The sequence below is a fragment of the Conger conger genome, chromosome 3, assembly GCF_963514075.1.
Source record: "Conger conger chromosome 3, fConCon1.1, whole genome shotgun sequence".
NCBI classification, from domain to species: domain Eukaryota; kingdom Metazoa; phylum Chordata; class Actinopteri; order Anguilliformes; family Congridae; genus Conger; species Conger conger.
The window spans coordinates 70,952,917-70,977,901 of NC_083762.1; the positions used below are offsets into that span (position 1 = coordinate 70,952,917).

At 46.0% G+C, this 24,985-nt stretch overlaps 1 protein-coding gene across 2 annotated transcripts in view; it reads left to right on the forward strand.

Moving 5' to 3' along the window:
- The window catches only part of lrch4 (leucine-rich repeats and calponin homology (CH) domain containing 4), a 46,292-nt gene extending 27,509 nt beyond the window's left edge, over window positions 1-18,783 (forward strand). Inside the window, exons 7-19 of one of the 2 annotated variants that reach the window (XM_061234844.1) lie at window positions 1-43; window positions 1,757-1,859; window positions 2,577-2,686; window positions 2,771-2,826; window positions 3,744-3,890; window positions 5,522-5,587; window positions 6,101-6,155; window positions 6,730-6,799; window positions 7,645-7,746; window positions 8,109-8,206; window positions 8,611-8,748; window positions 10,073-10,150; window positions 13,006-13,245. The exon at window positions 1-43 is cut by the window's left edge and continues 57 nt beyond it. In XM_061234844.1, coding sequence (XP_061090828.1) covers window positions 1-43; window positions 1,757-1,859; window positions 2,577-2,686; window positions 2,771-2,826; window positions 3,744-3,890; window positions 5,522-5,587; window positions 6,101-6,155; window positions 6,730-6,799; window positions 7,645-7,746; window positions 8,109-8,206; window positions 8,611-8,748; window positions 10,073-10,150; window positions 13,006-13,200 — 1,261 coding nt within the window. In that variant the 3' untranslated portion in view covers window positions 13,201-13,245. Of the gene's footprint in view, window positions 44-1,756; window positions 1,860-2,576; window positions 2,687-2,770; window positions 2,827-3,743; window positions 3,891-5,521; window positions 5,588-6,100; window positions 6,156-6,729; window positions 6,800-7,644; window positions 7,747-8,108; window positions 8,207-8,610; window positions 8,749-10,072; window positions 10,151-13,005; window positions 13,246-18,294 lie in introns of those variants that run through there. The other variant, XM_061234845.1, reaches the window with a different exon arrangement.
- Window positions 18,784-24,985: the final 6,202 nt, after the last annotated feature.

A 24,985-nucleotide genomic window follows, 5' to 3' on the forward strand; every position in this document is an offset into this window, starting at 1 on the left:
CAACAGCGTGGACAGCGGCAGCAAGAGGTGGTCAGGGAACGAGGTGAGGAGCGCCGACGTCTCGTGGTTTCCGGTCCGGCCCCCGCCAGACGGCCGTGTTCCCGCCCCCCTGCTCTGGGCTGCGGGTCAGGAGGACGCTGGCAGAACACCCTCCCGGGGAGAGCGCTCTGTGCGCGGAGGCATACGGCGGAGATCGTCTCCGAGATACCAGATGAACTAATAATGAATAGATACGATTGGGAATTTCAGCGTGATTAAAAATATTATTGTAGGAATTAGGGAAGGAAATTGGTTTTCAAGTGACTGGCGGGCCAGCGGAACTCTTTGTTTTGACTGACAGACCCAGTGACAGACTTAAGGCCTCGGGCCTCGTGTTTGTGACCTGGACTTCCTGACGTGTAGAAGACGGGGGGCCTACCCCGAGCTAGCTGCTCTTCAGGCCAGAAAAAGGAATAAAGTGCTGCTCAGTGATGCAGAGACGGGTGGAGAAGCAGAGGAAAGCTGACGCACTGTTTGAGGTTTTCGTGCGGTGGTTTAGAAACCATGCCCCAACTTGTGACACATCTGAACACTCTTTGTGTCACAGCGGAAGAACATTTTCAGCACTGCCTGTCTGTCCATGTCTCTTGACTGTGTGTGTGTGTGTATGTGTGTGTGTGTTGCCTGTAGTTGGGATGTATACATACAGGAACACTCTGTTCCTCATATTCTTTTTCTTTAAAATACCCCCCCCCCCCTTCACAGTTTGAACTGGCCAATCATATGCGTGTCCCAGCTCTGCTGTCTATCCGTGAGAAGGCAGAGCAGCATGCACACTCCAGAAAGCATGTGATATCAGCCGCCGCTGTTTATCATACCACAGCCTGGAAACGGGGCCAGTGGAGATGTGAGTCAGATATTTACAGTCCGTTATGGGTGCACCTGCGGGAGCCCGACTGACCAGTGGGAGGCGCTGGTGTACGATGAGACGCTGTGATGCCCTGCTGACTGAAGCCCCTCCTATCTCTAGGCAACACAAGAGCCAATAATCATCACCCAAAGGGTGTGCCGGCCGCAGTAGCTTGATAGCGCACGTTTCAGGAAGAGAGCGCACGTTAGGTTGCCCGGGTCGCAGTGAGGCGTGCAACAGATGGATGTGATTGGCTGTTCTGAATTGACTGCAAGTGAAGTGGATGTGACAGCCATGTCAGCTGCACTCAGATCAGCTGCTGTCGCCCCCACCTCTGGAGTGTGTGTATAATCAGGCTGAGCTGTTCAGAAAAATGTCAGTTGGATTTTTACATGACATTATTGCCATTTGGCAGACGCTCTTATCCAGAGCAACGTACAGTTGATTAGACTAAGAAGGAGACAATCCTCCCCTGGAGCAATGCGGCTGTGCGGCTGTGCGGATCTTATTGTGGCTACACCGGGATTAGAACCTTGCGGGTCCCAGTCATTTACCTTAACCACTACGCTACAGGCCGCCCCGGATTTACTGCAGTTGTCGTCAAACGTATTTTTCAGCGCAGTATACATTGCAGTTAGCCAGAGGAGCTGGATTTCTCAAGTGTGTTTTACATTTTATGAAATCTCGACGTGACCCGACTGGTTTGTTGGAGGATGAAGCATATAGCCTCATATTAAGTTTCCTTCATGAATTGCGCTAACATGCTTTGAAATGGAATTTTGTCGATGTGGGTTAAAGCTTTATGTACTTGTAGGCACTAACGGTTGTTGTGTGTATGTAATGTTATTTCGGGTGTTGTACCCCTAGTCTGCTGATGACTTCTCGGAGCTGTCCCTGCGGATGGCGGAGTTGTCTCGGGACCAGAGGAACCTGCTGGAGGAGGGGGAGAAGGACCCCCTGCCCGAAAAAGGTGAGGGGGGGTCACGCTCAAGATTCAAGGGCTGGGTCCCAAAACAGACCTGGGTCAAACACGTAATTGTTTTGGATTCAAATACTTTTCCACGCTTTACTGAGCTTGTCTGTTGTTTTGGAATCTATGAAGTACTCTCGAAAAGTGCAAACCCTGCCTTCTGGTTGGCTCAATTGCACTAGACAAGATCAGTCGGGCACAGAGGAGTATTTAAATCCAACACAATTGCGTCCGGTGCCAGACCCAGGTCTGGTGCCGAGTATGGAAAGGTACACAGAAAAAATGAATGTGTCGGGGAGTGGGGGGGGGTGGAGGGGGGTGGAGTGGATGGTATCATCGCTCAATGACTCATCGGCATGGTGTTTGGTTTCTCTCTGTTCAGTAGAATAGGCATTTATTCTACCTGCTCAATCTGCGCTGGAGGCTACTTCAACTAGCAGTTACAGTGAGGTTCGTAAGTATTTGGACAATGACACAGTTTTAAAGGGCTGTAATTCATACATGGTTCACTCCTTATGGCTAAAATTAATATAATTAAAGTCTGGACTGTCAGCTTTAATTGGAGGGTATTTACATCCGTATGGAGTGAACTGTGTCGGAATTACAGTCCTTTAAAACTGTCACTGTCCAAATACTTACAAACCTCACTATTTTCTTGAAGTTTCTGCATTTATTTATCGTCCTTCTCTTCCTGACTTTGTCTTTCTTTTCCTTCAGTGGTGAACGGAGAGGTGGAACAGGTGGATTTCATCGACAGCAGCGTTACGGAAGAGGAGGAGGAGAGCAGGCCACAGCCGCAGACCCTCCTGCACACAGCGCCTCCTCAGGTCAGGAGGACACACTGCGCCCTCTCACTCTGCTGTATTCACTGTGTTCCGATGGGTGGTGCTGACCAATCTGTTTCCTCTCAGGATAAGAAGGAAAACGTGGTCCCAGCATGCAGCCCGGACTTCTCTTCTACCATCAGGTGAGTGTGTGTCGCACACACGTAACACACACTGTCATCCTTCCTTTGAGCTCAGACTGTGTGTCTGTGTCTGTGTGTGTCTCTGTGTCTGTGTGTGTCTCTATGTGTGCGTGTGTCTCTATGTCTCTCCAGTGTACCGAAGACTAATCTCAGTTTCTGTCATGGTTTCCCTTTTTGATTAAGCGCTAGGCCCCTGAACACTATTTGCATAGTCTCTCTGTGTGAATCCACTTTTTCCCCTTTGTTTAATTTCCCTTTCCGAAGGTCTCTCTCCCCCTTTTCCAATTTTGTGTGTTCCTGAGTGGCTGGGAAAAGTCAATATGCTGGGATTTGTACCCCCTCCCCAGTTACACTGTAAATGATCACTGCATTTGATGTGAAGCAGAGCAGATTGCCCACGGCCTGTCCCGTTCTTGGACAGTACTCATCAATCCCACTTACATCCTCCATTGTGGCTATACCCCGTGGGCCGGGTGTGTGCTGTGTGCTGTGCTACAGTGTACTGCTAGCCTTTCTCTCTCTGTTATCTTATCATTAGCAGTGTGTAAGACATTTATTCAATTCAAGTCTTTTTTGAGTGTTTGAGATTAATGGTTCTGGTTGCCAGATTTCGGTTCTGGAACCATCCATGCCTCACCCAGCGTGGTATTCAGTGTCACGAGTTTGCATGTTGCGTGTCTCAGAATGGCTTGCGTGTTTCACACCAGCGCAATGATAAAAGCAGATTGACTATTAATTGGCCTGTAAACTGAGGGGTCCAGTTTCTGCAGAAATGCTAATGCTGAATGTTCTGCAGAAGGAACAGCACGGAGCTGAGAATCAGTGTTAGCAGATCATGAATGTTAATCCATCTGCCATCCACTTTCCTCTTTTCTTCTTCTCTCCTCTCGTCCCTCTCTCCTGTCCGCCCTGCGCAGGTTCACTGTGGGCGGGGATGCGGGGGATTCGGGGGCCCCCGGCCCCTCCAGCCCCACCCTGGAGGAGCGGCGTCGGCCCGGGACCCTGCAGATCTGGCAGGAGAGGGAGAGGGCCCATCAGCAGAGAGAGAGGGGCCGGGACGGAGGGTGAGTCTCTGACACGCTCATACACGCACACACGCACACGCACACGCACACTCTCATACACACACACACTCTCATACACACACACGCACTCGCACGCGCACACACACACACTCTCATACACACACACACGCACACACGCACACTCTCATACACACACTCTCATACACGCACACACACACACACTCTCATACACACGCACACACGCACACACTCTCATACACACACACACATGCACACACACGCACACACACGCGCACACACACACACACACACACACACACACACTCACGCTCGCGCACACTCGCACACGCACTCTCTCACACACACACACTCGCACGCACTCACACACACTCACACTCGCACACAAGACTGGCAAGACTGGCTGACCGAACGTCAGTACTGAACAGACATAGGCTAAATTGCTTTCTATGGTTTACTGAACATGTCTGGCGTATTGGACTCTATGAAATACTGGCCTTCTGGTCCTCTTGGTTGACTCAATTGCATCAGGCAAGATTGCGAACCACCAAAATATTTGAATCCAAAACAATGATGTATTTGACCCTGCTGACTGAGAGACTTTACCGAAATACAAAGATGGGACGTGATAGAGATAACAAGGGATTGAGACACACACCACAGACAGGGTGGGGGGGTCTGATAGGTTAGAGGGAGAGAGAGTGTGAGTGTGTATCCTCTAAGGTGTGAGATCCTACCTTTGTGATTTGTGTTCTTATCTGAGCTTTATAATGCTGATGTGACCGTCACTGCTGGTGGATGAAAGTGATGGGGTTTTTGAACCAACCAGTGTCCAGAAAGTGTGAATTCTGTTAGTTATAAGTGTTATAACTAAGAAATCTGTCAGATTTAGTACAAAATGCCACTCTCAGAACTCAGACAAGACTTTTGTATATCTAATCCTGCCCTAGGACCTAACTCAGATGGTGTTTACCATTACGAAAAGAAGGGTCAGTTTACTGGCATTTAGGATACATTCAAAATACTGACATTTAGAAGAAAATACAGGAAAAAAACAGTGATTTAAAAACGAAAAATCGTCTGATTATCCCCAACGGTTTTTAATCCCATGGCTGTTTTGGCTGAGGATGTCCACTGACTCTGTACAGCAGAGGTCTTGTGGTTCTCACACTCTCTACTGTCATTTCCTGTGTCTCCCCGGTCACCCAACCACCATATTCATCTGCACAGCCTGCACGCATGAATAACTTTAGCTTCGTAGCGGCTGAATTTAGATTTTGTGAAGCACCATTACAGAGCAAGTGGGTAGTAAATGCCAGGTTTCCAGTCTGCTTAATCTGTGATCAACTTGTTCCGTCATCTCTGATGAGGAAAATAAGAAATGTGTCAAATGTGAGAGTGTGGCAGGGGTTGTGTGGGGGATTGTGGGTGAATTAGCAGCACTGATGGTTCTCCTCCCTCGGATGGAGCGGAAGTGCTGTGACTCACCCGTCCGTGGGATCGGAGTCTGGGCTTCTTGGCCTGCACATCTGACGGCCCCGCTGGGCCCCTGCTGGGGCCCGGGGTTTGGGCTTAAATCGTCCCTTTTCACTTCATGTGATTTGACTGTTTTTCTTTTTTTTTCTTTTTTTTTCTTTTTTTTCTTTCTCCAGTTTACCGAAAGGAGTGAAAACAGGAAGTAATGCGGTGGCAGTGGCATCACAGACAGGAAGCACAGGGTAACAGTTTTTACATTTTGTGTGTCTGTGTGTATGCATGTGTGTCTGTGTGCAGCCGTGCGTCTGTGTCTCTGCGTGTGTATGTGTATGTATGTGTGCGTGTGTTTGTGTCTCTGTGTGTTTGTGTCTCTGTCTGTGTGCGTGTGTGTCCGTGTCCGTGTCCGTGTCCGTGTCCGTGTCCGTGTCCGTGTCCGTGTGCGTGTGCGTGTGCCTCTCCGTGTCTGCGTCTGTATGTACAAGGGATAGACACTGAAGCTTTTGCAGTGTGTGCAGATATCTTCTTGTGGTTCTTGTGAAGAAGTGCGTATGTGACTGTCTGCGCATGCGGTACACAGACCCGGCACCCTTTTGCAGTGCAGGCGAGAGAGACGTTGTTATGATGTTGGAGTGTGTGTGCCTGTGCATGCGTGTCCGCCTGCGCCCAAGCAGTCAGCGAGGCCAGTGGGCCAAGACTCGCACGGTGCGGATTCTTCCGGCGTGTTTGCTGAGATTCTGCTCTCTGTCTCCCCCCAGTGGCGGTTCGTCAGACAGCAGCCCCTCCCTCAACGGCTTACGGCAAAGATGCTCGGTCAGCTTCTCCACTGCCTCCTCCGCCATGTCATTTTACAGTCACACGATGTTTCCTTTCCTCAGTTGTCTGAGTTAATTTGACTAATTCTTTAATGATTTATTTCATTAATGAGTCTGTAATTAGTCCGGCGACCAGAAGTATCGTCCAATCATGGACAACGTTGCTCGGGGGTGTTTATACCAATGAATTCTGTAATTGGTGCAGCTCCTTCATATATTTTTTATATCAGTATGGTGCCATCACAATTTTAATTTGTCTGCCTCTCCCATTCATGGATGATAGGAAAAGTATGGTATGGTAAACAGCCCTGTAAAATATGAAAAATCTAATCTCTTCGGCTTTATAAACCTTGCATGGGCTACTTGCTGTACTGGGGTTGACTGAATTTTTTGCCATAGCAATTGAAGCTGTGTAACCTTGCACAGGTGTATAAACTGAAATTTGAGCACACAACCTTCCGGTTTGAACTCTAGTCTAATCACAGATCAAGGTTGAACATTTACTAAACATTGACTGAAAGGTTGTCGTTTGGTCCATTTCTCCTGTTTATGTTTCCTCTCTGTGTGGTCAGTCTCAGAGTGGGGACCAGACGTCCACATACTCCCATCCTCCTGCACCCCAGCGCTCCAACAGCAGAACAGGTACTCCTTTCAGGCAACAGCAGGCAACATTTTTAAACAACAGGCAACAGGTACTCATTTCAGGCAACAGAAGGCAATCATTTTAAACAACAGGCAACAGGTACTCCTTTCAGGCAACAGCAGGCAACATTTTTAAACAACAGGCAACAGGTACTCATTTCAGGCAACAGAAGGCAATCATTTTAAACAATAGGCAACAGGTACTGATTTCTTTCAACAGAAGGCAATCATTTTAAACAACAGGCAACAGGTACTCATTTCAGGCAACAGAAGGCAATCATTTTAAACAACAGGCAACAGATACTCATTTCAGGCCACAGCAGGTAACAGATTTTAAATACCAGGTAACAGGTACTCCTTTGGTACGCAACTGTTGTGCTTATGAAGAAATGTAGGCAGGATGTCAGATGGCCTTATTGTTACGGCTAATTAACTAAGTTGTCATGAAAACCAGAAATGAATACGGCCCTCATTGCCCACATCTGTTTTAGGCAGGGCAACTGTTTTAAACAACTGGCAACAGGTAGTCATTTTAGACTCGAGCAACAGGCAACACTTTTAAACAATAAGCAGCCACTACTCATTTCAGGTTACAACTTTCAACAAGTACTGATTTCAGACACAAACAAGGCACTGTCACGCAAACAACAGGGTAATCATTTCAGACACCTATTTGCAGGTAATAGGTCATTTCAGACACCTATATGCAGGTAATAGGTCATTTCAGACACCTATATGCAGGTAATAGGTCATTTTAGACACAGGCACCATATTCTCTCACGGTTTTAGACTTAGCATGTTTGCAGAGGTAAAAATTCAGTGGATTATTTTTTCTTTGTTTACAGATGCGCCCCTTTCCCCAAAAGCATCTTCCCCCCCTGGACTGGCCCAGAAACCCAGCAGCTTCCTGTTCCGAGCCTCCTCGCGCTGCAATGTCAAGACCTCCGGTACGTGTGTCTGTGTCTGTGTGTCTGTGTGTGTCTGTGTGTCTCTGTCAGTCCTGATGGGGTGTCTGTGGCTATATCTGTGTCTGTGTCTGTCTGTGTGTCTCTGTGGGTACTGATGGGGTGTCTGTCTGTCTGGGTCAGTACTGTGAGTGTGTGAGTGTCATTCTGTACTGACGGTGAGTGTGTGAGTGTGTGAGTGTGTGAGTGTGTGAGTGTGTGAGTGTGTGAGTGTGTGAGTGTGTGAGTGTGAGTGTGAGTGTGAGTGTGAGTGTGAGTGTGAGAGTGAGAGTGAGAGTGAGAGTGAGAGTGAGAGTGAGAGTGAGAGTGAGAGTGAGTACTGACGGGTCTCCTCTGTACCCCAGGCTCTGTGCACTGTCTGGCGGAGACGGGACGCAGTGAGTCCCGCCCCTCATCACGCTCCCCCCGAGAGGAGAGGCAGGACATGCTACAGCTGAGAAAGGTACACCCCCATCTCTCTCTCTCTCTCTCTCTCTCTCTCTCTCTCTCCTCTCTCTCTCCTCTCTCTCTCTCCCCATCTCTCTCCTCTCTCTCCCTCACCCCATCTCTCTCTGTCCTCTCTCTCCTCTCTCCCCATCTATCTCTCCTCTCTCCTCTCTCTCTCCCTCTTTCTTGCTCTCTCCCCATCTCTCTCTCCTCTCTCCTCTCTCTCCCTCTCCCCATCTCTCTCTCCTCTCTCACATACTCACTCTCACACACTCACTCTCCTCTCTCTCTCTGTCTGTCTCTCTCTCGCTCTCTCGCTCTCTCTCTGTCTGTCCTCTGTCATCTCTCTTTCTCTCTGGCATAAAAGTAAAAGTGTTATTGTATTTTAAGTGTGATGAATCTTTTCTCCTCCTCTCTCAGACTCTGGAGTCCCGGCTGAAATTGAATTTGTCGGATGACCTGGGAGATGCATTGTCCAATGGCACGATTCTCTGCCAGCTGGCCAATCAAGTGCGGCCACGGTCCGTGTCAATCATCCACATCCCCTCCCCAGCAGTGGTGAGCCAATCATCTCTCTTATCTGACGGCGATGAAGGCGAAAAGCTAGCTCCTCCTCACAGCTCAGAGGCTCACCAATAGGAGTGATTAAGACTGTTATATAGTTTGGACCAGTGTGTGCAACTCCTGGTCCTGGAGGGCAGATCTGTGTTCTGGCTTTTGTTTCATCCAATTAGTTTTTGTTTTCTGACACCTCTATAAGCTATTCTTGCGCTTGAGAACAGTAAACTCTTTGCTGTAACTCGTGCCTATACAATGTCAGATATGATTGAGTGACTTAAATAATTAAGAACATAAGTTGACACATAAACCTGAAATGGATCGACCCTTTTGCTGGTGTTCAGAGCCTGTTCAACAAACCGGTTGAATGCTAAGCAGTGCTTTACCTGGTCCCTCCCTGGAAGAGCAGGGCAAGGTTCAGTTGGCAGGACTTTATCCAGATTTTTATGGAGGTACTGACAAGTAGGGCTTGGGAGATTGATTCCATATATCTTATTTTCTTTCTGATGCTGAAGTAGACATCTGAACTTCAGAGGCTAATGCTTCCAGGAAGTAAAAACACCACTGATATCGATTGGGTGTTATTAAGACGGCCAAACAGCAGCAAGGTCGCGCAGCGATCAGGAGATGTTTTTGTCAAGGCCCTACTGCTGATTGGCTGTCCTATCAACATCCAATAGGCACCAGTGGTGAAGCATTTTCCCTGGGTGCGTTTATGCAGCCTCTGTTCAGATGTTTGCAGCTGCATCGGGTGTAGTTAAAGAGACACGGACATAAAGAGGCAATACGCCACACGGTGGCCATGATCGTTACTGCACAGTATTTGATAATTATCCAACGAGGTTCCAACCCCCTGTGTCGTAATGGGAGTCACTGTGGCTGAAATCTTTTTTGTTGTACGTACAAAGAAGGCCAGAAATAGAAACTTTTATTAGCTTTACACTTTCATGGGGGTTACGTTTTCAGAGGCTTTTCAGAGTTAGCTTAGTTCAGCAGTAACTACCAACGGAAAACGAAATGATTATGGCAACCCACAAATGACTTTTATGCGAGACGATGCTAAATTGGCCCAATAATATGGACCGTCGCTTATGACACAGTGAGGATTGAACTCAGCGAGATACTAATACTGTGTTGCGTCATGAATACTGGCGTGGTTAGGGGCTGTCTTTTTCCACGCGGCTGCTATAAAACAGATCACTGCAGATAGCCTCGCGGGCCCAGATAAGCCAGGCGAGGCCATGTAAGGCAGTCACAGTGGAGCGGGCGGCTGGACTTGGCTCTGATACGGCCTCTCAGTGTGCGTCCTGTTTGACCCTTCCAGCCAAAGCTGAGTGCTGCCAAGTGCCGCCTGAACGTGGAGAACTTCATCGCCGCCTGCCGGAAGCTGGGAGTCCCGGAGGTAACGCACCCCCCCCCCCCCCCTCGCCTCCCCCTGCCTATCTCTGTCACGGTTTATAAACGTGCGTCTTCTCCGCGTACCGGTTTTCTTTTTTCTTTTTTTTTTCTTTTTACTTTAAATCCCCCCTTTCCTTTGTTCTGTGTGGCACGACCAGTTGTAATTGGAGACTCGTTCTGTTGTTGCAGTGGGTTTTCGGCAGGTGTACGCCTCCCATATCCCACAATGCTCCAGCGGAGCTGCGCAGGCGGTTAAACTCTTACCGTACACAGCCGACGCAGACATACAGACGCTGGGCGTTCGATCAAAGAGGAGTCAGACTTACACGTCGCCGGCACCGGGTGAGGTTATTGTATGTGGGCCCACCCGTCCGCGGCCGGTTCGGTCCCGTTCAAGGCCGGCCTGTAGAGTAGTGGTTAAGGTACATGAGGTTGGTGGCTTGATCCCCGGTGTAGCCACAATAAGATCTGCACAGCCGTTGGGCCCTTGAGCAAGGCCCTTAACCCTGCATTGCTCCAGGGGAGGATTGTCTCCTGCTTAGTCTAAGCAGCTGTAAGTCGATTGGATAAAAGCGTCCGCCAAATGACTTCTAATGTAATGTAATGTTCAGAGAATGTTCCGGACCGAAGGTGCGAGCTGGTGCCTATTCCGTCCTGTTAAAATCCGCACCGCGGAATCACGGGCGCGCAGATGGGTGTTAATGTTCGGCCATCCGCCACACCCGTTTCTCAAACTCCACCCTCTGTTGTGACTTAGGAAGTTATTCTAACTGACTGTACAGAGTGTTCTACATCAGCGGGATCAGATTCTTATTACACTGCTGGCTACCATGGTAACCACAGCATAAACACACAGCTACCAGTTTAAGTGCAGCCCAAAATGGTCATTATTTTTAGCGGTTCTACTTTCATTCAAAACTGGGACATCGCTAAACGGACGCTAATAACGAGGCTAATTTTAGGGTGTGCGTTTGGGGCCTCTGCAGGCTGAGCCTGGCCCCGCTCAGACTGAGAGGGGTGTAAATAAGACTGCACATCGCCCTGTCCAGCAGTACTGCAGCTGCCAGGGGGGTCTCACTGGGGCTATAGTGTTACACAGTGGGGTTTTATGCTGAAGAATAGCTTGTGCTTATCAAGGTCAGCCACCTGTCCCCGTCCTCAGCCAGTGGAGAACCGAGGCTTTCGTAAGAGCCTTTGTCTTTAACCCTTTGAAGAGTGGCTTTTTTGGAATGTGGCTGCTTTCGAAATCGCATACTCTGCATACTACTCGTACTACGTTCCGGTGAAAATCAACCTGAAATTTAGGGTGCTAGTAGTATGTAGTATGCTAGTATGCGGTTTCGGATGCTGCCCGAGAACTTTCAGTTACCAGTGAAGATTGTGACATCAGCATTAGGGTGTTCCGTTCAGAACGTTCTGATTGGATATTTGTGATCTCACGGCGTAAAGGGTTAAACAGCCGTGTAATGCAGAATGCTGTGCGACTAGGCTTAGGGTAAATGTTTGTAGTGGTCTATTGTAATTAGTTTCCTTGCTTGGCAGCAGACATGACTCCGGACAGCGCAGCGTTCACGTTTATGCATTATCCATGTAAACAGATGACGCTCGATCGATTCGGCACAGTAAATTCCCGCATTACTGCCTCCTGCCCAAACAACTTCCCGGAATAACACCTTTGTTTAAATGTTAATGTAAACCAGGAAAAGTACCAATGTTTATTTATATTACGTTCTTTAACAGTGCGTCCGTACTTGCGCTCCTGTTGCAGGCTTGGACCTTCCATGGTCGTATGCGACCATCTGTGTTGATGTCTTTGTGATGTGTTTAGAAGAACCCATTAAGATCTGTGTAGAGTGAGGGTTCGAGGCATATAATGAGTTGATATCCAGTTCTGTTTGACGTTTATACAGCATGCCAACCAAAGTATTTCTTTTTTGTATTCACTGCTCATCCAGACTTAATCAAGGTTTTTCCTGCATTGGGAAATCTTTGGCCTGCGGGGAAGCAAAATTTGTGAGGGCCAAAGCAGAAAAAGGGGACTATGTGAAGTGTGGGATGACCCAGCCCGGTGATGCTTTTCATGGCAGGAAAAAGCCTGTTATTGTCACTGAGTTGAGTTGTCACTGTGTGTGCGGTGCTGGTCATGGTATCAGGAGCTCAGTGGAGAGTGAGGGGAACCCTGGTCTACAGGGCCGCTCAGTCAGGCTGGGCGGCTGAGTTTTAGGACGGGCGCTCGCCTCTTCATTTAGCACGTTTCGTCCGTTTGGCTCTTGATGAAAGGCTTCGCGTCTCTTCTGTATAAACAGACCTTCAGCCATTCTTGGACAGAGTTTCCCGTTTCATTTCCTGGTTCCAGATTAACGCGCTCTGCCCAGTTGGCAGCTTTCGTAATCTTAAAAGTTTGAATTGAATTATAGTTTCAAACTGCCGCAAAGGCGCTTAGCTTCAGGAATGTCTTTAAAGTCTCTCCAGCTGCACTGCATTGTGTTGTGTGACAATGGGCAGGGGCGCAAAGTTAGGTTGAATAGCAGCATAATGGCTTTGCTGACATTTTCTGCAGTTGTGAACAGTGGAGGTTATTTATTTTAATTTCTGCGCAAGAATAAACTGCGAGCTTGCCTCTGTTCACAGGCTGAGGATGCAGTGACCGTTGCCGTTGTTGTTGCTATTTGCTCGTGTGCTTTGAGCTCACTGTGTTGCCTCTGTTTTTGTCCCTGCTTCTTCCCCCTCCTCTTCCTCCGCCCCCGCTCCCCCTCCCGCTCCTCTCCTCACTGTCTGTCCCTGTGTTGTGGCTTTATGTCCGTCTCTCCCCGTATCTGTTCTCCTCCTCTGTCGCTCCCCCGTCCCTCTGTCCCTCAGGCGGACGTGTGTCTGTCCTCCGATGTGCTGAGCTGCAAGCTGCCCGCCGTGATTCGCTCCGTGGAGGCACTGCTGGGACAGGAGGCTCCGCCCCCAGCTCCTCCCACCTCCTCACAGCTCTCTCACGGCTTCCTGCTCTTCTACTGCATCGCCATGGCGATGCTCTACATACTGTACACTCTGCTTACTAACTAGTAGACACACACACACACACACACACACACACACACACCTCGCCATGGCAATGCTCTACATACTGTACACTCCGCTTACTAACTAGTACACACACACACACACACACCCCCCCCGGGCCATGGCCCTGGCCCTGGCCCTGCTCTACATAATCTATACTCCACTCATTCACTACCTAGTACACACACACACACAGACACACACCTGGCCATGGCTTTTCTCTACGCCCTGTAATGTCAGCTCACTAACTAGTGTACACACACACACGCACATACACGCTTCCCGGCACACGTCTGTGGTCAGTCAATCTTACACTCCAAAATATGGATTCCCACATATGCCGTAGCTGCTGCCATCCTTTTACTGTATTCTGTAGAGTTACCATCAGCTTAAGACTTGAAGCCATAAGCTATGAATAGGAGAGGTACGGGCGTAGGTCGCAGTATTCCACATGCATGTGCTCACAAGTGCTCACAGCAGGCAGATATATCACCTTACTCTGGCTACTTGCTTTGCCTCACCATGAGGAATAATTAATAATCATACTGTTGAATGTGATGTCACTGCTCAGACATAACGCAGCATATTAACAGTTTTAACTGAGGAATGACTGACCGATATCACACTACATTTTCTAAATAGTCTTGTTTAACCTTCAGTTAGGGCAACGCTAACAATTAGAATATAATGCACTAAATATGTAAAGCTCTGAAATTGCTCTTTAAAAGAAAAAAGTACGCTTCAACAACTACCGGTAGTTTTTCTGCTACATAACCACCAGGGGCAGTGTTGAGGCAGGGAGGTTGAATCTGATGGTGAAATTTGGGGGCCTCATCACTGCTTTCCGCAAAATGGTGGCAGATGATCTGAGGGAATGTCAAACGTGTACAGCAGAGAGTTTGATATAATGGCAGTACTAATCTTGATTGGGATTTATTCTTCTCTCCTGTAGCTCCTGTAAGATTATTTAAGTTCTGAGGGGCATTTTCTACTGGTGTTCTTAAAAGGGGTCGAAACCACATATAATGACATAATTGTGGCTGACTAAAATAACTGGCATGCCTATGCAGTCCCTGTTAATGATTTTCGACTGTTACAACTGACACTTTTTAAACGTTTCATCTCTTCAATGTTAACTGTGAGCAGCAGGGGGCAATGTTGCTGCGATCAGAAGGTACTAAAATATGTTCAAGCTTTTTTAAACTTGTTTTGATGTTTCTTTTTTTCTTTTCTTTTTCTGAAATTTCTTCAAAATTGTTTCAATGTAAACACCTAATTAAGTTATTTCCTTTTGTATTTATTTGAAATTGGTGGGGAAAAAGGTAGAAACATGAGCCGTGATTTGTTTTTAAAAAGAAATATACGTGTGTATGTGTGTGTGTATATATACATATATATATATATATATATATATATAAAACCATTTTATTATGATGGGAAAATCTGAGCCCCATGAAGCAGCATCCCTGGAGGGCTGGAGGTGGGTCACAGTGTGGAACAGCATCCCCTCTCGGTCTGAATAAATGTCACTCATTTAGTGAAATCCACTTGTGTGAAATCAGCAGCACAAACAGGGTAATGCAGCTCTGCTTGATGCGCCACGCTGACCGTCTATAACCCACGTGACGTCTAATGGTGTCCCGCCATTTTAGACCCATAATGACTGAAATTGGGGGGGCGGGGGGGGAGGCAGGGTGCATTTCTCAATGTCCTTTCTCTCTTTTTTTTTTTTTTTTTTTGTTCTAGTTTTTCAAGACTAAGCATCTTTTTGAACCTATGATCGTAATGCGAATTAGCTGGATTCAGAATACGCTCATAATGATAATAATAAAATTATGGCTATTTAAAAAAAAAAAGTTTAGTCGAACAGACATTTGTCGAGCAGTTTGACGATAAATACACTATGACCAATAACCAATAAATATAGGCATGGTGCAAACGCGCGCGCGCGCACACACACACACACACACACACACACACACACACACACACACACACACACACACACACACATACACACGGATTCATTATGAGGGGGTTTGTGTCTTGCCCATTGAGAGAGAATTTCGCTATCAAGTGGGACATTTGATAGTCCCAAGTGTCTTTTCAAAAGAAAACTGTTGAATGTATGCAAGACTTTATGGCCTTATCAAACAATTGTATCAAAGTTTGCCTTCAAGTGTACCTCTAAATCGCCCTCTGCGTGATGGAAGCAGCTCTCTGACCGACTAAAATGGTCTTTGTTTCCTGTGCATAATTATATTCCACAGTTCCATTTTAAATAGCGTTGGTTTATACAAAAATGTTTCGACCATTTTAGACATTTGTCTACATGGTCAGGACCTTCTTATGGGGCCTTGAGTTCCTTATTTTCCCCTAATTGCTTATTTTAGCCACCTTCACCAAGATGAACAAATCACCATTTTATGGGAAAGTGAACTTTTTTCGTGTAGCGAGCCATCTCCTTGCTATTGACACACTTGTGGGAAATAATATTACAAGGGATCGTTTACGTGTTCGTTTCCTTCCCTCACGCATTGCATCCTTCCAACATGTCGACTGTAAATTCGGTTGTTCGGATTCAACCAAAATCCAAACGGGGACGGGCAACACATGAACTAATACAGTGAGCAACATTCACATCAGATTCAAATAGATTAAATGGGGGGGAAAAAAGGATGTATTTTGTAATATTTATACCTATATATTTAAAAAATGAGTATATAGTTTCTTCTACTGTAAAGAAATTATTAAAAAAGAAACTCTGACCATGTTCATTGTTGTTATTTTCGTTGTGCAGTTTATTTCTAATGCTGTTGATGTTTTTTTAGAGGTAATTATATTGTGACGGGAGTTTTTTTAGATTATTATACAGTGATGTTTTCTAGAGATAATTATACAGGCATAATGCATTACCACTGTGTTGAGTAAGGACAAACATCAGTTTTAGCCCCTCTAATTATTGCCCTATGTATGTATGAAATTATAGGCTTTTTGAGTGCATTTGTCATGTTTTTCTATTTTGCTCCCCCCTCCCCCCATTCTCTCTCTCTCACACACACTCACGTGTGCACACACAGTCTCTCACACTCTCTCACACACACACACACACACACACACACACACACACACTCATACGTGCACACACATGGTCTCTCTCACATTCACACACACACACACACACACACTCATACGTGCACACACATGGTCTCTCTCACATTCACACACACACACACACACACACATACATACATGGTCTCTCTAACACACACACACTACCTCACACTGCCCTTCTCCCAATTCCCTTCTCTTTCTCTCAGTTTTGCACTTTCTCTTTTCAAGATGTGTCTTGTGTGTATATGTGACTGAAAGTCTTTATACAGTCTTTATGTATTTGCTGTTTGTGTAGCCTTAAGTTTCTAGCTAACGTGCTACAGTGCGTCTGTGTGGAGAAGGTAAGTTTCTGCACTCCGCTACTTTGCACAGATTGATCTGCATGCTTAGCCTGGGTGCGGTGATCTCACACACCTAATCCATAGTTCACCTCCTCTCCATAACGTCCTGCTTGCTCCCTCTCCCCGACAGCCATCTTTCCTCTACCGCTCCATTGGGATTATGTTTTTTTGGGGTGTTTTTTTTAAGTTGGATGGTGTGATTTTGAATGGGTGATGGGTCACTGGTTGGCCCGTGCAGATGTTTGCAGAGTGCTTTTTTAACATAGAGTGCGCTTTTAACATAGTGTATTTCCACTATAGAGTGCTCTTTTAACATAGTGTAGTTCCACTATAGAGTGCTCTTTTAACATGGTGAAGTTCCACAGAGTGTGCTTTTAACATGGTGAAGTTCCACCATAGAGTGCGCTTTTAACATAGTGAAGTTCCACCATTGAGTGCTCTTTTAACATAGTGAAGTTCCACCATAGAGTGTGCTTTTAACATAGAGTACAGTTCCACCAGAGTGCACTTTGATGATGGTGTGCTTTCACCATAGAGTGAAGTTCCACCATAGAAATGCATGTAGCAGGACAGCTGCAGGAGCCCCAGTCAAAGCACCATAATCTTTCCCTGTTCTCGGAGGTGGCCATGGGCAGTGAGAGACCCTAGCTGTGTTTACACTGCTGCTTTTGGGTGTGGGTGTGCATGCTAATTCGGTCACTGAATGTGGTTAAGCAATACGGCTCGTTAACTTGGAAATTGGGGGCGTTGCATGCGTGTGTAAAATAATCTAGTTTGGTAATTACCTTTGCATTTACTGTTTCACAAAAGATTCAATGCAATGTGACAAAACATGAATTCATGCCATCCAGCTCACAAAAATATCTTGACGTCAGGCGTCTAATCAATGTCAGTCACGAAGGTCAATATGACCAATTACTGGGCCAAAATTTTATGTTTTTATTTTTCTTTAAAGGTACAATAGGTAGGATTTTTGTATTTAAACATTGTTACAAGACCATTGTAAATCTATTCCTATCATTGAAAAATGCTCACTGACATGTTGATTTACCTTCTGCCTGTGTTCATAGTCCTTATATTTGGGTTTCAAAATATAGGGTCCTACAGTTCATGGCCCAACACTCTGTACCAAAACATTGTATAACTAAAATAATTCTAGATTATTGGTTGAAAATTGGTTCTAATTGCCACAGCCAATATCGTTTCAATGCCGGCACGGTTACAGAGAAGGGGGTGGGGAAAAACAGTGTTGTGATTCAAGCGTGTTTGTTGCTGCTATTCCTCTCTCAACCGTTAGAAGTCCAAAATTACCTATTGTACCTTTAAATTGGTAATTTGATGAGTACTAAACGCATATTTCCAATTGTAGGTAGAAAAGTGGTCACATCATGACTTGACGCAACACCGGTTGACAAATTGTTTGAGGGAGGTGGGGGGTTGACCTGGCATAAATCAACATCTTTGAGACAAACATGCTGAGATGGGAAAAATTTGGCTTTGAACCTATAGTTTATAATATATGGCCCACGGGTATTTCCTTAGTGACTTGGCAAACAGCTCTGGTTTGCATCCTGAGTACGTGAGGGTGGGTGTGTGAATTTGCCTTGTGCCCGATTCTAACGCTCATGTCCACGTCCTGCAGGAGACTCTGTGCTCTCCGCAGCAAATCCTGGAGGATGAGGGCCTGACTCGGATCGCCCAAACCGTGCAGACCCTGATGGAGCTCCCGCAGACAGGAACACGGCGCTCCTCCCGCCAGGACTCCCACGGGCTGCCCCTCCAAACGCCCGATCAAAAGTCCGGCAGCTCCCCTTAGAACCCAGAGAACAGAAGATGTTTCCCAAGGTCATCAGTGTGTGCCTTCGTAATCTCGGTCTCCTGTAATATCAGTGTTATTCCCTCACACGTACGGCGTACGCCAGAGTAAACTCGTCAAGCTCCCTACCGGTTAAACAACATGCCGCCATGCAGTTTTGCAATTCCAAATACATGATTATACTTCACAATTAAAAGGGAAAAACGTGTAAATACATGTAGAAATGTTATAACTGTACTATTTGTCATCTTATATGAAAACATTGGATTTTTAATAATATGGAGGCTGCTCCCACAACAGTGTTCACCATGTGTCCTTCTAATGGGGAGGGGGGGGGGGGTGTTTTTGGAGTAAAAATAAAAAATAAATGAATTTTTACATGTGAAGTTCTTACTCGATTTACTTGTATGCTGATTGTGTGGCCTTTGGACTGTTTGGGGGAAATTCGGACCTTAAGAATATACGGTTCTAATGGACGTTTTTGACAAAAATGAGTTTGTATCATGAATACATTGATTATACGGCACTAAATATATGTGTGGAGTTTCACACAAAAATACCATTTAAAAGTATGAAAAAATGCTACTTTTAAATAGTTGTATCTGCTTGGAGCCCATTCAGTTTGACATCTTTGAAGCCTAGTATCTCGAAACCACTCAGAACGCAGATTAACGGTTGAGTGTGTTGTGTGTGAAAGACAAGACTCGGTTTGAGCGGAGTCATGAAACCTCACAAAAACGACTGTTTTAGCGTTGTTTATTATCGTTTGGTTAGTACATTTTATAATGACATTACAACATAAAAAGTATTTACAATGAGAGTACCAAGTAACAATTCAGGAGTAGTTTAGATTCATAAAACATTTTCAGCGCTTTATAAAAATAGACATTATTCTCACTACCCACTTTAATTTTAGAGTCCGTTACCCAACTTTTATGAGGCTATTTTGTAACACAATCAGGTGGTCAGGTTTTATTCAGTTTCATTCTTTGTGTATCGTTCATAGGGGTTTTCGCAAGGCTTACAGTTTTAAAAGATGAAGATGCTCTCCCAGATTTCATGAGCAAATAATATCCTTTATCGTAATAGAGTGTAGTATATTCTTAACTGTGATAATTGCCCTATGGACGGAGGTTAACTAAAAATTAACTTGGAACAGAATAACAGAAGCGACTGTTAATTGAAATCTCTTCGTAAAATATTGCTTCAGTACACATATTGACCAGTTGTTAAATAAAAAAAAAACAAAATTGAGCAGAAGTTAGCCCTTTAGCATGTTCATCCCCTTGGCCACATGCCTAGCTACACTTGAAGCATAAACTTGAATCCGATTATTGGATCATAAAGTAGGTTAAAAGGCTAAAACCTTTTATTACAACACTTCGCTGGATTGATTGAGAAGACGAACCCTTCAGAAGAATTGGTCCAAACATTAGTTTGTTAATAAAGTACCCAGTTCCCAGCACCCGTTCTCGGAAGCTTATCTTCAGTTCGACACTGACTACGTTGTGTTGTTGCTGCACTAAATAAGCCGTCAAGGTGAACTTGAGTCAAATAAGGTATTTCTTCTTACATTCACGTCGACGCGATTATGGAAATGTCCTTGTATACACACACCTCATGCACACAGATTAAAGATTTTTTTTTTTTTGTTGTTGTTCCTGTTGTCTACCTTCTAGAAGTTGAAACTGAATTTTGTTAATGGAACAGGCCAAACGGGCAGGTACTATAGCTCCCGGATGTCAGTGTAAAATACACCACTTTCTCGCACAAAGAACAGCCAGTATGCCAACTGTAAATATCTAACATGAGACACAAAAGTTGGGGAAATGGTGCGAAGACAACGCAAAATAAACTAATAAGGATACAGAATGCACTTGCTGGTAATGATGTAAACACTACTTTTGCTTTGCTTTTTGCTTGTTTCCCCGCCTCCGTTATCTCCCGCGTTAATGAAATGTCCTTTTGGGAGGGGGCAGGAGGCTAGGGGGGGGGGGGTCAGTAGGTGGCATCGATGGCGTTGATATTGCTGTCCATTTGGTGTCTGAATGACACCCGGGCCTTCTGAGAGAAATACACCCCCGTCCCGCTGCCAACCTCCCCCTCGCTGCCCCAAGAGGCTGTGGAGGAGAGCCGAGGGTGGGGGGCCTCCCTGGAGGGTGCTGGGGGTAGGGGGGTGACATGCAAAGAAAAACAAAATAATATGAATGAATTTTCAGGACATGGGAGGTATGTGATCACATGAGTCCTCTTGGTCTCACAGTTGACATAACAGCTGTACTTTACATTAATAGAGATGATATTTGCATAGAACAAGGTTGCATGGCCTGTTTTATGAGCAGTGCCTCGGCCTGTATTTGGCATTGTCTATTGAAAGGCCACAGCCCCTTAGTGTCAGGTGTTTCCCCTGTCCTGCCCTTTACCCTCCAATCACCACCACCCCTCACTCTTTATCTTTATAATGAGTGACATTGGCTCAGGCGGAGGGTGGCCGGGTTCGATCCCGCCCTGGGTGTGTCGAGGTGTCCCTCAGCAAGACACCTAACCCCCAAATGCTCCTGATGAGCTGGTCTGTGCCTTGTATGGCAGTCAATCGCAGTCGGTGTGTTGAGTGTGTGTATGAATGGGTGAATGAGAAGCATCAATATTCAGCGCTTTGGATAAAGGCGCTATATAAATGCCAACCGTTTACCATTTATTATTTATTTGCCCCAGAGCGCAGTTCTCTCACCTGCCTCCTTCAGGCTCTGCCGGCCCTTGCTCCGCTCTTTGCAGCGCCTGTACCAGGGAAAGCACTGCAGCACCTTCACACCCATGGGGCCGGGAGAGGCTGGAGGAAGAGAAGGAGGAGGGGGAGAGGTTGAGACGAAGGGCGCGTCGCTGAGGGAGGTCGGGGTGACGGAGCGATGCGGGCGGAGTGAAAACGGAGGTGTGGAGGAGAGGAACGAACACGGGTGGAGAACACCGAGCCGGAAGGTGCGAGGGACGAGTGGAGCGAGGGAGGGGGGGAAAGGAGGTATGGAATAATGGGGTGATATTGAGAGAGGAAAGAACAGTTAGCACTTGGCAGTGTAAGCGCTTAAAAGTTGATTGCAGCTGTGATAAGTTAGATTCAAATTACCTGGTTATTTTATAATCACATTAAATTGGTCTCTAATGCTTTGAGAGGCTTCAAATAAAAAATATATATTTGGTTTTGGCATCTTTTCTGTCCTGCCTTTCAAGATTTAGGATTAACATAACTCCTAGAATTGTTTGCCTGTTTTCTTTTTTTCTTTTTCCCACACTGTGGCTTTGAGGAGATCTGCCCTGTCGGTGAACGACAGCATGATGCAGCAAGGTTTTGCTGGTTTACATATAGTCCACATATCAATAAATTGCATTCTGTCAGAAATACATTAATCAGAAAACCACAAGCATGGCACCTGCGTCTTCCCATCTGCTACAAACCTTTGCTACAATTGTACTTGGCAGTTATGTATTTAGGAATTTCTATACCCGTGTCGGGGCCCCAATTTTGGTTAAGCTCAACCTCGTCTGTGGCCGTGGGGGGTTAAGGTCTTAATCAAATTTGTTCCAGTCTCCAGGACAATTAGTTCAGTGTTGTTCAGCTTCATTTAAACATGATGCGCGTCGCACACCACATCCCCGTAATCCTGTCAGGGACGTCAGTAGTGTGTGCAGACTGACAGAGCCTTACAGGGACTTACGTCGTCTGTGTGTCAGACACAGGTCAGTGCATATCCTGGCTGTGCCCTCTGCTTGTCACTGAGTCATTCCCAGGATTCATTCTGACGTCTCCTGACCGCCTGCTCCGTAAGTGGACGGTTTGGCTTTTAATGAGACCCTTCCAGTGTATTTGGATCCGTTTTTTAATGTTTGTTTGGTTCCTGTTCTTTTCCAGGCATGACGTGCTTTCTAAACTCACGTCTGCATTTTTGGCCGGGCTGACGCTGATGTTTTTTTCCACAAAGTTTCTTCCAGTATGGTGCTTTGTCGTGAGAGCGAGATAAACTGTTGGTACACACAGCACACATTGTGCTTTTTTTAAAGTTACTGCAAGCCAGCGCAGTGGAGCGGGGATAAACTGTTTGTGTACTAATGTCTCCAGTGTCTCCACCCCCCTCCCCGGCCTAATAGGTGTCCGGGACAGCAGTGAGGAATTTCAGGCCTAGGTACATAATGCCAGCCTCTACTGCAGAGATCCTTTGGCACCGCTCCGTATCACACAGTGTGTGTGCGGGCCTAAAAACAGAAATAAAACACTCTGAACGAACCAAGAAAGAGAGGGGGAAAAAAAGCTAAAGACAAAAGCACTATGGCTTACCCACAGAGAGAAACTGGCTTTTTCCGATTTCATCAGCGCTGGTGAATTGGTTGTGTGCGATTCTTCATGTGATTTTTTACGTTAAAAACAACCTGAGACACCCCACAGGTGGTTCCTAGACTTTCACAATGAGGCTGTGCTGTTACGCAACCGGGACAGTTTCCTGTAATGTTTCACTGTGCTCCACTGTGCTTGATTGCATTTATACATTTTTGGGTTTGCTCAACATGAACTCAACTGCGGGAGACCAAAATGTTTTCCATCTGGCTGTCCAAAGCTCGCACCCCAACCGCAACCCCATATTTTGTTAAATGTTCTGGAATCTTTCCATTTTCAAAGGCACAACAATCCGTTTAACAGTGGCAAAGCCACGCTTAACATCATTTAATATGCTTTGCCTACACACGTAATGCGCTCTTTCTGTCAACCATAACCTTCAACCTTTTCTTCTTCGATAGAACATATGATCCCGTGATGAATCCATTTCGCCCTGGCACTTAATTTACTCCTTCTTTATATAATTATGTGACGTGTGTGTCAGCATAAAATTGATTTTACATTGGAAGAAAAACGGCGACTTGAACCGACTGTGTAAAAATGAAGTGTAATTAATGGAGTCTTAAGTTGTTGAATAGCTGGTGGGACGTGCGGGGATGCACAGAGGGGGAGGGAGGTTGAGCAGTGTGAACATGTGCTGCCGTGCCCACTTAGATTACATTGCCTTCATAGCTAGGCTCCAGGCCAGGAGAAACATGGGCAGGCCTGCTGGCATTCTCTCACAGTCCTGTGACCCTCCCCCCGCTCCCACCCAAAACTGCCCCCTTCTCCGGAGCCAACTGCTGTAGACCCAAGAGAAAGAAAGGAGCTGGAACTCCTCAATTCAGCACTGGGTGACTGTACACTTCAAGTGCAGTCCCGATCTTTTGTTTTTCTCAACTGGAATTTGACAGTGATATGTTTTCATCTTATTGGAATCTCGTGATACATACAAGCAGAGGTGTCAGTTGGGGGGGGGGGGGTGGCAATTGGTTCAGTGTTGTTCAGCTTCATTTAAACATGATGCGCGTCGCACACCACATCCCCGTAATCCTGTCAGGGACGTCAGTAGTGTATGTAGGCGGGGGACACACACTACTTGGGCTACTCAAAAAGCCTAGACTAAAAAGTTTGGTCTACAAATACAGCATTGTAGGGCGTCCACAAGACTGCACTTAAGCAGGGCCAGTTGTAAGATCGCCTCGGGTTTTTCCTTAATTGGGGAAAATATGAATCCAGTAAATTCAATTTCCTTGGGAATACCCTTAATTATATCATGAGTGACGCAACGTGAAGTAAACTATTGGCTAGTATTAAGCAGTAGAAGGGATATTAACGGACATTAAAAGAATACGTTTTCTTCCTGCTCACCTATCAATCCCCCCCGCGCTATGTCAACCGTCTCGCTCTGTGCGCTGATCAGGATTAATCGGGACGAGTCAAAGGAGTTAATCTGGTTTTAATTTGAAAATATCCTCACAAATAAGCAGCTCAACAAACGTTGGTCAAGTTATTTGTAGCAAACAAGATGATTTAAACACCGGACAGTCGTTGATAGTTCACTAGATCATCTCATTGCGAGCAGTTTGCCCTAGACCTGTACTGGTAACAAGCAGGGGTGCGCGCTGCAGTTAATCTACAGCACGATTTCTCCGAAAAGTTGGCTATATATAACGGTCTGTGCAGTTAATCTGGTGGTAGAGTCGAAGGTGGTTAATGGAACCAAGTGGGCTATATGAAAAGCGTAGTCGTTTAGGCTACTGCACTAGGCTGGTGTAATTTGCGTAGTGCAGCGCGGATACCATAATTTTCATTATTAATTCATACTGTTCTTTTGAGTTTCAAGGACAAATGTGGCTGTACTGTGCATGTTTATTCCTTAGGTCGATGCTACTTGTGCTTGTAGGCTACTGTGCAATGGCACGCCCACCTCCGTAGTCAAGAACAAACTTTATACTGTTTGCCTTACCCTCAAAGAAATCAAATCAAAGAAAGAAACGAACTTTTGCAAGCATCGAACATGCTCCCTCCGCGACAATCATCACGCAGTATCCCACCCGTTTACCTTTTATTCAAGGTTAACTGAGTTGAATTTAGGATACTTTTAATGTTGCATCTCCCTAGCTTGAGGTCCTCGTGCAGTGGAGCACGTAT